Source organism: Geotrypetes seraphini, chromosome 7 (assembly GCF_902459505.1).
Source record: "Geotrypetes seraphini chromosome 7, aGeoSer1.1, whole genome shotgun sequence".
NCBI lineage: Eukaryota > Metazoa > Chordata > Amphibia > Gymnophiona > Dermophiidae > Geotrypetes > Geotrypetes seraphini.
Window position 1 is genome coordinate 165,349,822 of NC_047090.1, and position 15,832 is coordinate 165,365,653.

At 43.7% G+C, this 15,832-nt stretch overlaps 1 protein-coding gene across 2 annotated transcripts in view; it reads right to left on the reverse strand.

Annotated features, from left to right (window-relative positions):
- CCNK (cyclin K) overlaps positions 1-15,832 on the reverse strand; it is a 75,871-nt gene that overhangs the window by 20,475 nt on the left and 39,564 nt on the right. For both annotated transcript variants that reach the window (XM_033950696.1, XM_033950695.1), the window contains 2 exons: positions 14,635-14,804; positions 8,145-8,410 (listed from right to left, as the gene is read on the reverse strand). In XM_033950696.1, the coding sequence (XP_033806587.1) occupies positions 8,145-8,410; positions 14,635-14,804 (436 nt within the window). The remainder of the gene's footprint in view (positions 1-8,144; positions 8,411-14,634; positions 14,805-15,832) is intronic.

Consider the following 15,832-nt stretch of genomic DNA (forward strand, 5'->3'; position numbering starts at 1 on the left):
TAGCCTTATATACCAGGTCTTCAAAAATGGGAAGCTCGACACGGTTAACAATAAATTAATTTAAAAAAAGCTAAAATACATGGAAATTAATTTTCAAAGTGTTTAGCAAATAGAAAAATTTTCAAGGATTTACAAAAAGATTGGAAGGAACAATGACTTGATACTTCCCAAGTCAGTAAACTTTCAGCCTTTTAAACATTATCAATCTCCATCATGCTTTCAGAAGGTAAGTAATCTGAACTTCCTTCACTAAAGTCCATGGGCTTTTCCTAATTCATAGCCCTAACATTTTCAGAACAGACAGGCTATCATCCCAAGTTCCTATTTCAGGGTATTCTACCTTAGGCTCCAAAAACTGTCTGTCTTGCATCCCTTCTTGAGCTGTATTTTGTCTCAAAACCAAATGTAGTTTGATTTCAGACTTCCGGTTCTGCTGCTGCCATGCTCTCCTCTCCTTTGCCTCTCTTTACTAAGGAAATTAAAGCCACCAACTGGTGTGGGCTTCTCTCCAATTGGCTGCAACTTCCCGAGTGTTGTGTGCTTCTTTAAACCTGTTCTCTGCTTGGGGCACTGTGCGTTCTGTCAGTAATCCAGGTTGGCCAGGAGCAATGCAGTTGGAGGTTATTTTGGTAAGGCAGAAGTTGTGTGAGGGTGTGCAATGCATGTGTGTTGAGCAGTAGTTCCATCTAGTTTGGTGTGTAGTTCCCTTCCCACACCAGCCACAACTGACTCCTAGAGATAGTCAATGTTAATTTAATTTAGTATTGCAGACTCTCAGGATGCAATGTATTTGTAGTTCTTCCACACTACCCTATTGTTTGAGTAAGTCCGTACATTTTATCAGTGTTTTTATTTAGATTTTGATGTTATTTAGTACCCCAAAGTTTTGTGTGTTTTTATGTAATTTTATATTGTAAACCGCTTAGAAACCTGAATAAGCGATTTAAAAAAATCTTTTAATAAACTTGAAACTTGAATTTATCTTTCCTAGCTTAGAAGATTTTTCCTGTTCTGACTAGAAAAAGATAAGTAGGTAACTAACTGTATGCTTAGATTCATTTTCCAAGGTACTTATTAGGTGTGCCCCTTTTCTCTGCTCAAGTCTGGGTTGTGGAATGGGTTTATGTCTGTCAGGGACTTGAGTTGGCTTAGCTACTATTTTTTACCAATATCTGAATTCTCTAAGTTTCCAATGGAGCTCACAGACTTCCCTGTGATGGTGGGCAATCTTACATCCTAATTGACATGGAAGGCCGACACTACCTTTGGCAAAAATGAAGAACTGTATGAAGGGATACTTCCGCTTCTGTAAATCTGAGGAACAGCTCTCTGCAAGATAGTGCTTATATCTCCAAGATCTCCTTGCAGAAACACTGTCTTCATTGTCAGATCCAGTAGAGACGCCTCCTGCAAAGGCTCAATGGGTGCCTTACTGAACCCCCTCAAGATGTTAAGATTACACAATGGAAATGGCTGTCTTACCAGAGGGCACAACCTGAGAGCCCTTTCAAAAATCTATGTCAGAATGCAAAGCTAAAGAGCCCTTCTCCACTTGGGATCTACAACAGAAGAGCCCTTCTTATTGCACTTTGAGGAACCCCATTGCCAGGCCTTTTTCGAGACCAGCCTACTTAAATGGCAGCACCACAGACACCAGTGCCCTTGATGACTCTACCGTGTCCTTTTCATACCACTGTTGGAACGACTTCCAGGAATTTGCAAAGGTGGCAATTAGTATTGACTTCTTTGTTCAAGAAGGGTAGCAATGACCACCTCCGAATAACCTTTCCATGCTAGGGTTGCGCGCTCAAGAGACATGCCATATGATCAAAGTGTTCCAGACTCTCCTTGGGAACTGGACCCTGAGACAGGAGATTTGTATGCACCGGCAATTTGAGACCTCTGCTGAAGGTGCACCAGGTCTGCAAACCACAGCAATCCAATGCCACCAGGATTACCAACCCCAGATGGTTTGCTATCCTCTAAATGACCCGGCCTATCATAGGCCATGGGGGAAACATACAATAGTCCCCATTCTGGCCATGGCTGAACTAGGACGTCTAGACTGGCGCTTCTTGGTTCAAATCTGCAGCTGAAGATCTACTTTCTTGTTCTCCGCAAATGCCATAAGAACAAACATCAGCCGTCCCTATCAGTGCACTATGCATGTGAAGTCCTTCTGGGACAGTGATCACTTCCATGAGTCTAAGGTCTGTCAGCTGAGATAGTCGGCTTGAACATTGTCTACTCCCGCTACATGCACTGCTGAGAGTGCCTGCAGGTGGAGTTCTGCCCAATGGAACAACAATTTGGCCTCCAGGCAAAGTGGAGCACTTCTGGTACCTCCCTGTCATTTGACATAGGCCACCGCTGTAGTATTGTCTGAGAAAACCCTGACCGCTTTGCTCTCCAGGGCTTTCTCCATTGTCTGTAAAGCAAGACGAATGGCTCAAAATTCCAGACGATTTATGGCCTACTTCCTTTGACAGATTCCAGCGAGCTTGCACTGGGTGACCAAGGCAATATCCCCCTCAGCCGTAGAAACTGGCATCTGTTGTCAAAATTGCCCATGATGAAATGTGAAGAGGCATGCCCCTCGCCAATGACTCTGGCCAAAGCCACCAAAGCAAGTTTTGCCAGGTTTCCTCTGTCCAGGATAGCTGCTTCTGGAGTGAATCCCTCTGCGGAGATTATTGGGGATAAAAGAGTTTTAGAGAGGCCGCATACGAGCCTTTACCCAAAGGACTACCTCTATAGTTGCTGTAATGGATCCTAGCACCTGAAGATAGTGCTAAGCATAATAACTGGTCTTGTCAAGAAGCCTGAAATAAGACTTGTAAGCTTCTGTTTGCGCAGTTCGGGAAGAAAGACCCGACCTTCCTCTGTGTTGAAGCAGATTCCCAAATACTCCAGGCACTGGGCTGGCTCCAGGTAGCTTTTCTGGAAGCTGACAAACCAACCCAGGTCCTGCAATAGCTGCATAACCTGTGACACAACTCTTTCTTCCTCCGTCTTGGAAGGGGCTCTGATCAGCCAATCGTATGAGTACAGATGTACCTGAATTTCCTCTTTTCTGCCACCACTACCATCACCTTAGTGAAGGTGTGAGGAGCTGTTGCAAGCCCAAAGGGTCATACGGAAAACTGGAAATGTCACCCGAGAACATGAAATCAAGTACCTTCCATGCTCCACAAATATGGGAATATGGAGATAGGTCTATGTCAAATCTAAGGCGGCCAGAAAGTTCCCTTGCACGACCGTAGCAATGACCCAAATGCAAGGTCTCCATTTGGAACTGAGGCATTTACAGGGCTGCACCAATAGATTTCAGATCCAGGATTGGTCTCCAGTCATGCGTCTTTCTTGGGCACTATGAAGTACACCGAGTACCTTCCCAAGCCCAATTCTGCAGAAGGTAGGGTTTCTATGGCACTAAGTCTTTGTACTGTCACTCGGAATTTGACGATCTTTTCCGGCTGTCAAAACCACAAAGTAGTCTGCTAGGGGGTAGCTGAATTTTAGTTTGTATCTGTGCAGTCACTACCATGAAACATTTAATGAATACTCTGGTTGCTTTAGCTAGTCCAAATGGGAGAATCTTGTACTGATGTGACATGATCCCACTTTTAAGTGAAGATATTTCCTGTGGTATGGGAGAATAAGAATGTTTGTAGGGTTCCTTTATATCTAGAGAGCAGAACCAGTCGTTCTTCCCTAATGGTGGTAACAGGGATCCTAGGGAGACTATGCAAAACTTTTCCTTCACCAAGTATTTGTTGAAAGCACAAAGATACAGAATTGGACAAAAATCTCCATTTCTTTTTGGTATGAGGAAATAATTTGAGTAGAACCCTCGGTTGATTGGGCATCAGCTTCAGCAGCCATCCTCGATACTTACAAAGTTGCCCTGAAAAGTTTTTCAAATTGGAGCTGATGAGCCTTAAGTGACCTCTTCTGCAGTCTAGAGCAGTGCAGGGAAGAATCAGGACATTATTGAGGACCTGGACACTGGACACACCAGTTATGTGGGTCAGTAGCCAAAATGGTCCTGCATCACTTGAAGCCACTGAAAGGCTTTGACAGAGGGGAAAACTGCTGATGGGAAATCAAAGGACTCAGCCACCCGGGGAGATTGAGTAGCTATAATACTGAAAAAGCTTGATGCTCCTGACTTAGAACCAGCCGAGATGAGCTGGAAGACCCAAAAACAATCTGGAAATATCAGAAATAAATTTACCAAACTAAAGGTAAAAAGAAAAACCCAAATGGGAAGGCACTACAAAAAGTTAGATGCAGTGGAAAACACACAGCTTCTCAGCTCCGCAGAAAACTGATGTCTTGCAAGCTATACCTTGAAACTTTGTTTTTTAAAGTGAAAGTACCCTTTTGCACTGTCTGTGCCAGGCTCCGTGAATGACATCACCCACATGCGAGAATTTGCTGCCTACTTGTTCTAGGATAATCATTGTGTCTCCAGTAAAATCATTGTGTCTCCAGTAAGAGAGGTATGAAATTGATTGATATCATTACTTCTTGGAGTGTTAAGGTTCCATTTGATTTTTAATATTACCCCGTTTCCCCCAAAATAAGACACTTGTCATATTAATTTTGGGCCCAAAAAACACACTAGGGCTTATTTTCAGGGATGTCTTATTTTTTTGTGTACACAACGATCATCTCTCACCTATCCCCTTGTGCAGCATCTTTCTATCCCTCCCTCCCATCCCCCACATGCAGAATCCTGAAAGCAATTTCATTGTGTTGCGTTAGATCAAATCTAATCTAAGCATTGCTCTTGTATGCCACATCTTCCCTATAAAGTAGAGCTTTAAATGGTTAACAAATAAACAAATTACAGATCATCCTTAAACAAACTGAATTTTCAGATGTCAGAACATTTCTGAAAAAAGTCTTGAGATCTTTGTGGAACACATAATATGACGCCATTCCCCCCATGCAGAACCCGATGACCCAGCCAACCCATCCTCCTGCCAGCATCTTTCCATCTCTCCCTCTCAACCCCCATGCAACAGAACCCCCAACGACTCCCCTACGTCGAGGCCGACATACCTCCGTTCCAAATGTCAGCGACGGCAGCACTGAACAAGCTGCTTTGTGGATTTCCCCACCGAGGCCTTCCCAGTGCCGAGTCACTGATGACATCAGTGATGCGGCAGAGGAAGGCTGCGAAGCAGCCTGTTAAGTGCTGCTGCCATTGCTGTTTGGAAAGGAAGTATTTCGGTCTCAAGGTGAGAGGGTCGGCAGTGTTCTGCTGTGCAGGATGGGAAAGAGGGATGGAAAGAGGAGCACAAAGAGAGGGGGGACATGATCGAGACGTTCAAGTATCTTACGGGCCGCATCGAGGCGGAGGAAGATATCTTCTTTTTCAAGGGTCCCACGACAACAAGAGGGCATCCGTTGAAAATCAGGGGCGGGAAACTACGAGGTGACACCAGGAAATTCTTTTTCACTGAAAGAGTGGTTGATCGCTGGAATAGTCTTCCACTACAGGTGATTGAGGCCAGCAGCGTGCCTGATTTTAAGGCCAAATGGGATCGGCACATGGGATCTATTCACAGGGCAAAGGTAGGGGAGGGACATTAAGGTGGGCAGACTAGATGGGCCGTGGGCCCTTATCTGCCGTCTATTTCTATGTTTCTATGAAAGATGCTGCGCAAGGGGATGGGTGAGAGGGGAGGAAAGATACTGCACATTGGAGGGGGGAGGGGAGAAAGTGCTACTGCTGGCAAATTGGGGAATTTTGGGGACATTCGTGAGGGGCTTCAGGGATCAACTAAGGCTTATTTTTGGGATAGGGCTTATATTAGAACCTACCCCGAAAATCATGCTAGGGCTTATTTTCAGGGTAGGTCTTATTTTTGGGGAAACACGTAACTACTAATTGTTAGCTTAACAGCAATTCCTAGTTTCATGCAAACTAATTGATTTTGGATTTATGAGTTTTGCTAGATTTGTTTCCCATATGCCAATCTTGCCATTAGTGAATGTGCACCTACCACCAATCATTTTTATAGGCAGTAAGGGTTTGTGTGCTATTCCTGCACTAATCAGCACGCAGTAGTGCTGCCCGATTCAGGGGAAAAAATTTCGATTCGATTTTCTTGCCCAATTGAGTGGTTTTTTCCAAACATCCTGGTGGGTTTATTTTATAGCCTCTTCACCCCCTTTGCCCTCTCCTACACACACTGGTCCTGTGGTGTAAACAAAATAAACAAACAAAAAATACTTTTTCTCTCTCTATTAAATCCTAGCTCAAGTTTGAGGTCCAACACCAGCTCTGCAAGGATACACATTTCAAATCTGACATATTGTAATCACAAAACAGAAAATAAAATTATTTTTCCTACCTTTTGTTGTCTGGTCATTTTTCAAATCTTGTTGGTCTGGTTGTCTTCTGATCAGGCTCTCCTTCTTTCTTTGTGCTAACCATCCATCTTCCATCTCTGTCCTCCCCTTCTGTTTCCCTTTCCTCGCCTGGAGGTCTAGCATCTTTCCTTTTTTTCATTTCCATCCCCCCGCAGCTGCAGCGATGGACCCCACCATCCACAGATTCACCATCTCTCCTTTTCTCATCTACCCTTTCATCCAGCATCTCTCTTCTGTGACCCTATTCTCCTCTCCTATGCTCCCTCCATGCCCAGCATCTTATCTCTCCCCATATCCAGCTTCTTCTTTCTCTCTTCCTTACCTCCTGTATCCCCTTCCTCAGGTACAGGCTTTCTCCTACTATCTCTCCTGCCATCCTGCACCCTGCCCACCTACTTTGGAGCAGTATCTGTCCCTCTTGTACCCTTCCTCTTGTGGTCTTGCATTTCTCTCTCCCTCTCTCCCCATTAGCCCAGCACCTCTCCTCTGCTTTCTTCCCCCTCTTTTGGGTTTGTTCTCTTTCCTCCCTTCACTTCACCCCAGGTCTGGTATCTCCCCTCCCCTCTCTTACTCCTTCCTCCTCCTCCTCCCTCTGCACAGGCCTGCCTCCCCGCTGCCAAAGGAGCTCTTCCTCCTTCTCCCTTTGCACAGGCCTGCCTCCCTGTCCTGAAAGCCTGCTCCCTGCCGAAGACCTGTTCCCCCCACGAAGGCACTTTCTCTCTTCTTCCCCGCTGCGAAGGCCTGCTCCCCCCACCAAGGTCTGCTCCCCCCTGCTGCGAATGCCAGCTCCCCCCACCAAGGCCTGCTCCCCCCTGCCGCGAAGGCACATTTTCTCCTACCCCCTCGCCCCGCTGTGAACGAACGCCTGCTCCCTCCGCAGCCTGGTGTTATAGCGATCCCTGCAGCTGCCCATGGTCCTCAGCGGCACGTTCTCTCTGCCGCGATCCTGCCCCTGACGTCAGAGCAGGGGCAGGACGTAGCAGGAAGAATGTGCCGCTGAGGACCACGGGCAGCTGCAGGGATCGCTATAACACCAGCGAGCCCGCAAGCTGCCCTATTAGTGGTAAGGAGGTAAGAGCGGGGAAGCTGGGTGGATACAAGAGCGGGCAAGCTGGGGGAGGCCTTTCTGACTGACCCTCCCCCCTCAAGCAGGAGCAGCAGTGGACGGCCAGCAAGAGGCAGCGCTGCAGCTCCTGCTTTAGGAAGGCACGGGGGAAGGGTCGGCCATTGAATCGGGAGGCCGATTTTTTTAAAAATTGAATCGATTCGAATTGATTCACCTGATTCGATTCGGTGAATCAATTCGAATCGTGAATTGGGCAGCACTAGCGGGCAGTGATGTACTTGCACTAATTGATTAGCGTAAAAATGCATCCTCGGTCACATTTGGCACTTCACATAGAATGCCTGGAATGTGCCTAGTGAAAGGCCATTTTAAACTACAGTATATTAGGAATACGTTAGTTGCCTAACACAGCTTAGTAAAATGGCCTCTAAGTTTTCAATGGAGGTGAATTACTTTGCTCAAGGGCATAAGAAGCTTGAGCCAAATTTGAATCCTGGCTTACATATTCTTCTAGTTCAAGCAAATTCATACCTACTACTGCAATACAGATCATTACACAGCTCGTCAATTCCAAACAATATGCAGCTGATTGCAAAAAAACCTTATTTTTCTGATTTCTATTGAACTTAAGTAATCTGTCTAAACATAGAATTAGAAGTAAAGGCACAAGAATTTGCATGTGGAAACTGACCGCTGGCCGCTTCATCTGTCTGGGAGGGCTAGGCTGGGGAGAGGGTTTTTTGGATGGCTGCTGGCTTGGTGCTGGAGGCAGTGGTTGCGGTTGTGGCTGTGGATCCTTCGCTTGTGGCTGTGGTGGCTCCGAGCTCTGGGACTGTGCAATTATTGGTGGGACTTGAGATGCCTGCAGTGGTGGTGCCAATGGCTGGAGTTGCTGTGCATGATGGGGCATTTGCTGTTTCCCTTGTGAGTAGAGATCTAAGATCTGATGACAGATATCTATAGCAATAAATTAAAATGCCCATTAAAACACACAGCACAGAGAACACCAAACTGCCAATAAATACAATGGATAGAACAGCACTCGTAAGGAAATTACTTTCACCATCTAATTCAATTCTTTACTATAATTATTCTGAGTCTTCAAGAACCGTAAAATCTCCAGTTGGTCTCATTTGGCAGTCAGGCCGATTCTCTAAACAGCGCCATTTTCAGAGGCTGATGACTGCATGTCAATCATGCAACGGCACTGTTTAGAGCAGTATATCGCAAACTGTGTGGCCCGAGATGCCAACGAGGAGAGATGTCAGCTGACTGCTTCCAGGATGTGCCTCTCGCAGCGAGAGGCACATCCTGTAGTCATATAGCCGGCGCCAGTTCCTTCTCCTCAACCTCTCCTTCTGAAGCAACCCCCCCCACCTGGTGGTAATAGGAGGCTCAGGACATCTGCGCATTTCCAGGTGCCCTCCAGCCTCAAGATTAAGTTTGCGACAAAGTGGTTTAGAGAACTGCGCATCTGGTAAAGGTAGGTACCAGAAATGTAGGCCAGGACTTTCAAGACCTACATTTCCAGCACCTACCTTTGATGTGAATGAAGCCTTCGAAGGCACCTACTGGCGCCTAATGCCACTTCCAGCATTATTCACACTTATTAGGTGTTAGGTGCTGGTAGGCGTCTGGAAATCTCTTTTAAAGAAAGACCTCTTAAACTACATTTCCCTCTTAACTTAGGCGCCTAAGTTAAGGCACCGTTTATAGAATATGGGCCTCGGTGTCCATGTGCAAAGTTTATACTAGGGAGAAAGTTGGCATTTATTAAAATTAGTGGTGGGGGGGTAAAACCCTACATAATCCCAGCATGGTTTCTGAGCTGGAAAAAAAAATAAAAAGTGTGTGGGGGGGGGGGGGAACTAGTGGGTTCCTCAAAAAAACAATGTTAGGTAAGCATCACACCAAACAGACAGATAATGTATGAAATCAGCAGATCTGAGGTGAGGAAATTAAAAGGGATTTGCAACAGTAAAAAGGCACACACATTATTTTTATGCAAAAGGAGGACTAAAAGAAACGAGTGATAGAGGAATATAACCAAGTAGAAAAAAAAAGCAATATGCCAACTACTATTTTGAGCTATCTTCCATGGCAATATCTCCAAGACTGATGGTATGAGGATTTCCCAGGTGATCACCTCTTTATTCTCCATAATTCTCTTAAGTATTTACAAAGCTTCCAATGAATGAGATGCGACACCTTATTGCACCTTTCTGTATGATGTCAGCCATCAGAACTTCACAAGATGGCAGACAAGTTCCAGCTCCTGCCTTCAGAATCTGCATTTGTCTGTTGCACCAGCTTTTTCTATGCTTGCAATAAACCACCTTGTCCTTAATTTGCTATCCTGGGCTGCAACAATCAATCGCTCATCTTTAAGTTTCAATTCACCTCTCCTTAACCATTCATGTATCTGATTTTGATAAACAAATGGTTCTTGGAGTAATATTTTGCATTTCCCACTGTACTTATGTATTTAATCCTTGTATCTTACTTGCTGGTTTATTTCCTTGAAGAGATTTTTTTTTCCTTCCTTCACAAATTCTGTTGCTTGCTTGCTTTCTTCTCTCCCTATCAGTGCTGGTAAATTCTCACCTATTCCTTCTACTTTTCCAAATGCTTGAGAAAGTTTAATAATGGAAATGGATTCTGGAATTTCTCTAATATCTCAACACACTTTGTCCATTTGGATCAAACGATGCCATTAAATAAGCCTGGAGGCCCACAGCAGTAGCTTGATAGAAATATGAGACCCATTCCTCTGGGGATATAGAGTCTTGGTATATAATTAAAGGAGACAGAACTTGATATACCAATTTTTCTGTATGGTTACAATCGAAGCGGTTTACATATTTTGCACCTGGGGCAAAGAAATGTTAAGTGACTTGCCCAGAGTCACAAGGAGCTGTAATGGGAATTGAACTCACAACCTCAGGGTGCGGAGGCAACCACTCTAACCACTAGGTCACTCTTCTACACGATTTCTATAAATGACCTTGTGGGCATGGAGGCATTTTCTCATTTGCATATTCAGTTTTTCAAAAGACTAAGAGGCCTATCTACAATATCAAAGCTGTATTAGAATTACCAGCTGACTAATGGCCTGCATTTCTTGATGTTAATACATCCTTCAATAGCAATTTTATTCTCCTATAATGTTCTTTATTGACTCTCTCTCTCCATCATGATTGCTGCTTAATTGTTGCTCGGTCCTCCACATCTTGATATTTATAGGCACCTTTCTGTTCAAGTTCCTTTATCTCACAGATATCATTCAGAAGGAGATTTTCGGTTTTGTTCAACTTTTTCTTAAGGGAAAAGTTGCCTTACACATTTGTCCAGACTAAAAAAAGTGATCTTGCCATCAGAGAAGCCTTGACTACTTGAAGTTGTTCCACTAAAATGCTGGTCATTGGAACTGGCAACATATTTAGGCGTAAGACTGAATCCGTAGCCCAAAGAATTAATAAGAGTACTCGGTGGATTAAAAATGCCAAACAAAACAGAAGCAGGGACAGGAAGTCTCCTTGAAATATGTCCACTGGATCTTGATGTCAAGAAGGACAAATAGTCCATCTGTATCTTGAGAGAGTTCTTGAGAGAGTCCAAAGGAGGGCAACGAAACTGGTAAGAGGGCTGGAAAACTGCCCATATGCTGAGAGGCTGGATAAACTGGGGCTCTTCTCTCTGGAAAAGAGGAGGCTCAGGGGGGATATGATTGAGACCTTCAAAATACTTAGGGGCATAGAGAGGGTGGACAGGGACAGGTTCTTCAGACTAAAAGGGACGACAGGTACGAGGGGGCACTCAGAGAAACTGAAGGGAGATAGGTTCAAATCAAATGCAAGGAAGTTTTTCTTCACCCAAAGGGTCGTGGACAAATGGAATGCGCTCCCGGAGGAAGTGATCCGGCAGAGTACAGTACAGGGATTCAAACAGGGATTGGACAGATTCCTGAGGGAAAAGGGGATCGTGGGGTACTGAGGGAGGTGCTGGGGTGTTGCATAAGTATAGACAGCTCACCAGGTCGTGCAGGTGCAAGGCCGGAGGGTTAGGACATTGATGGGAAGATAGGACTTCGATGAGAAACCTAGAGGGCAAGGGGGCCCCTTCTGGTGATTAAGGCAGGTCATGACCTGTTGGGCCGCCGCGGGGGCGGACTGCTGGGCGGGATGGACCTCTGGTCTGACCCGGCAGAGGCACTGCTTATGTTCTTATCTTGCAGATGGAGTGTGGTTTGCTGCATATTTATAGTGAAATATATGTATTCAATCAATCCTGAGTTTATTTTGTACATTTCAAGACAATATATTATACAGGAATGTGGGTTTCCGTCAAAGACTCTTATAGTTAATCCTTGCAACAGAGTCCCACTCTATTTTTTTTTTAGCACTGGTCATAATGACTTTATTTAACATTAACTGGTCCTCTATTCCATATGCTCCCTACTTATTACCTGATATTAGTCAATATGATTGTGTATTTCATTGTACTTAGTGCAGTGAACAGCTTATAGACCACAGGTAGACAAATAATAGGTCCATAATTTATTAAGATATTTATGAATGATTGTTGTACACTTGTTGTAATTTTTGAAAATGAATAAAGATTTTTTTTAAAAAAAGAATGTTACTTGCATCTCCCCCTTTGGTGTCAATTCTGGCTTCCTGACCAAATAATTTTCACAATTTGTTGGGTCTTCTTGGAGCAATATATAGTAACATAGTAGATAAAGGCAGATAAAGACCTGAATGGTCCGTCCAGTCTGCCCAATCTTAATTGTTTGAGCCTCAAATTGGTCAATCCATCTGGACCAGGGCTCTTCCAGCTTGGGGCTCTTCCTAACCTATTTTCCAGAATGTTTCTATGTCAGTTTTAGTTAGTGGTATTTCCACTGCACTTAAACTCTTGCCCAGTCCCCTGTGGAATCGTTTCCCTCAGAGGCAATTTTTCCATATAGGTTATTTTTGCACATACCACGACAGTAAATGAACCTCACTCCTAAGCCAGGGCATTTGGAGTATGATCTCCTTTAAGTGCCCTCCAGTGATACATTTAAATATGCAATAATTAACCCCTCATTCTGTAATCTTAGTGCTTAAATGCAAGTACCATTTGTGTGCTAAGATTATAGAATACCATTGGTTATGCGTTTAAATGTCATTGAGAGCCAAGTGGTTTTCTACAAGTTTAGTGCTCAACCTGCAAAGAGCACAACTACAAGGAGGCATATGAGAAGATTAGGTTCTTACCTCGATAATATGAGTCTTGAATCAGTGTGTTATTCGCTTTATAGTTGCAAATTTGTAGAAGGCATCATCTACCTTTTTCTCTCAGCTCTGCCTCCTGCATCTCGGGGCTGTGCCCCATCTCCTCAGTTCATATCAAAGCAGTTGAAAATTCCTATATGAAGCGAAATAAGGAGGAATATGGGGTACTCCCAGACCAAACATTTTCTGTTCTGATCTGCAACAAGTCAATGCCAATGTAATCATAACTGAAAACAAGATAGAAATGAACAAACAACCAGCACTAACACTTATGGAACTCTCCAGTTTCTTGCTTCTCTTATTGAACCAGAGAGATAAATCAGTACTCTTCGGATCTGTCTGCCAACAAACACCAACATCCGGAAATACATACATATCTGAGCCCATAAGCAGGCTTACTGAAATCTGGCAGGGTGGGCCTTCAAGTGTCATATACCCTTCTACTAGAAAGAAGATTATTGAAGTAAGAACCTAATCTTCCCTTCTAATGTAAAAGGCATACGAGTCTTTGGTCAGTGGGATGTACCAAAGCAGTCCCCCGAGTCTAGGGCAAGGCAGTTGAGCCTGCTGTGGGCACCGAAGACCCAAAAGTGAAGTCCTTTCATGTGGCCACCTCAACTCTGTAGAAGTTCACAAAAGTAAGGAGGGTGGACCATGTAGCCGCCCTACAAATTTCCTCAGGCAACACTGCCCGGAACGCTGCCCATTCCGCACACCCTCTCTAGAAACCAAGATCTTCTACTCAAAATTTAATCTTCGTTCCCTCCCTCAAGACCTTTCATATGCATCATACAACTTCATTTGCTGTTTAACAGTGCCACTAATTTGGAACTCTCTACCTCCCAATCTCAGGGAAGAATCAAATATTGATAAATTCAAAGGAGCTCCAAAAACCTTCTTGTATAAAGACGCTTTCGTTCATTGACTTGTAGCTTCTCTTCAGATTCTGTAATGGCAGCCCTGAATAGCCTTTTCCACTCCCTTTTGTATTATCTATAATTGTATTCTTTTTTGATTATATTGTAGTTCTCCCCTCAGTCCTTTTGTCTCATGTTTGCTTGTTTTTGTCTTTGTCCTAGTATTTGTTAAACATTTTAAATTTTTATTCCCTTGAAACATCCCTCGTAGAGTATGCTCTCAGTGATTAGTGATAGTTTACCACCCAATATACACTTGAAGCAATAACTGCACAAATCCACCTGGAACTAGAGGCCTTAGAGCAGGGGTCTCAAAGTCCCATCACAAGCTTCACAGTTTGAAATTTTTTAAAAAAATCTAATACAGAGTAGAAAGACATCTTACAACTTGCTTGTAGAAGGAAAAACTGAGGAGGTAAAGCACAGCCCAGAGATACAGGAGGTGGAGCTGAGAGAAAAAGGTAGACGATGTCTTCTACAAAGACTTGTGATTAAAGGAGAAGAACACACTGGTTCAAGACTCGTATCCTTTTTGCACTAGAAACATGGGTACAGCATAAGCTGGTCCCACACTTAAGCACATAACTAAAAGTTATGCACTGCATTGCAACATTTACTAAATGTGCTAATGTATATGCCTTCCTTTTACATGGTGTAAGTAATAATTTCTGTACCAAGATGCCCTTATACAATTTACTCTCAGCACTTTGCATTTTCAGTACCCAAAAGAAAGTGATATTTATAGAACACCAGTATACTCCACTTGTATAGCATTTGACATTATTTCAATACTTGTCCACATCCCCCCTTTCCCCCCCCCAAAAAAAAAGGCAAATTTGAACTCAATTGGGAGATGAACTTAGTTTTGGATTACTGGAAAGTCAAAAAAAGATTGCTGAAAATTCAGAAAATAAAGCAGCCTGAACAAACACTCCCATCCATGCTTTCACCAGAGGTAATTCAACACACAAGCTAACACTGGTACCTTCAAGAACATCAACCGGCACGTCCTGAACAAACTGCTCCCACCATCTTCTGTACATGGGTTTGGAGGTCCATTCCTGAATCTCAAACTTACACAAGCGACCCGCCAGATACATGACTGCAACTGCTATTATCTCAGGCTCCCACTGCAGGGACAGTGTAGTACACAAACTAAAATTACAGATTGAGAAAAAGAAAACCCCCAAAAAACACTGTCATGGTAGGCAAAATAAGAATGAACATGCAAAACAGATAGTTGCAATGAAACACACACTTAAATGACCTTCACACAACCAGGGCCCAGAAGTGTGTAATCTCTTACCTTGATGGGCAGGTTGATGAAGCAGACAGGGACATGCCACCAGTTACTAGGCCCTCGTTTTACATTTGTGCATTAACCGATATTTAAAATGTTAATCTTGCATAAATATCTACGTCCCTATTTTACAAAGCCGTGATATTTGCCTATCGAACCCAAGTGCCATCAAATGGAAAGTTTATAAAAGAGGAATAAACATCTACATCCTAAATAACTGACATTGAGTGTTATACCTGCTACCAACATATTTAGGATTTGGGAAACAGTTATATTGAGCAGCACTCCACTAGAGACTGTGGGGGGGGGGCCTTAATCCCCCAGTGGTTTTTGTCCTCTTCCAAATGCCACATTGGCAAGGGAGTCTGGTCACTGTGACAGCATCAGGATAATCAATTATGTTGCTAATATCACAAAGCTACCCAGTGCTAGCTTTGTACCCATCAATATTATATGCATTTTCCCCTCTAAAATGGATGTTTAAGCAACACAAACATTCATTTTAATGTATTTTCAGAACAGGCACTGACCTGCACATCTCAATTCTATGACATTTCTAAAACAGGGCTATGTATGTTTAATATGTGGGAAAAAGGGCAGTGGATAGAAAAGACTCAGGTGCTATATGAAAGAAGACCGGCCCTTGCAGATTTCCAAGTGGACTATTTGCAAGATACTGAACTTCAGTGAAGGTTTCAAACATCGGGGTGGTACCCAAGGCACAAAACAGGTTCAAATAGATGCAAAATCCAAGAAATTTGGCAGACATTTCTTTAATCTAAGGGTGGGATTATAGTTTTACTGGTGCTACCAGACAGCAGATCTGCCTGTACACTTCTCCCTCCATATTTGCGATTTCAGCAATCGCGGTTTCGATTATTCA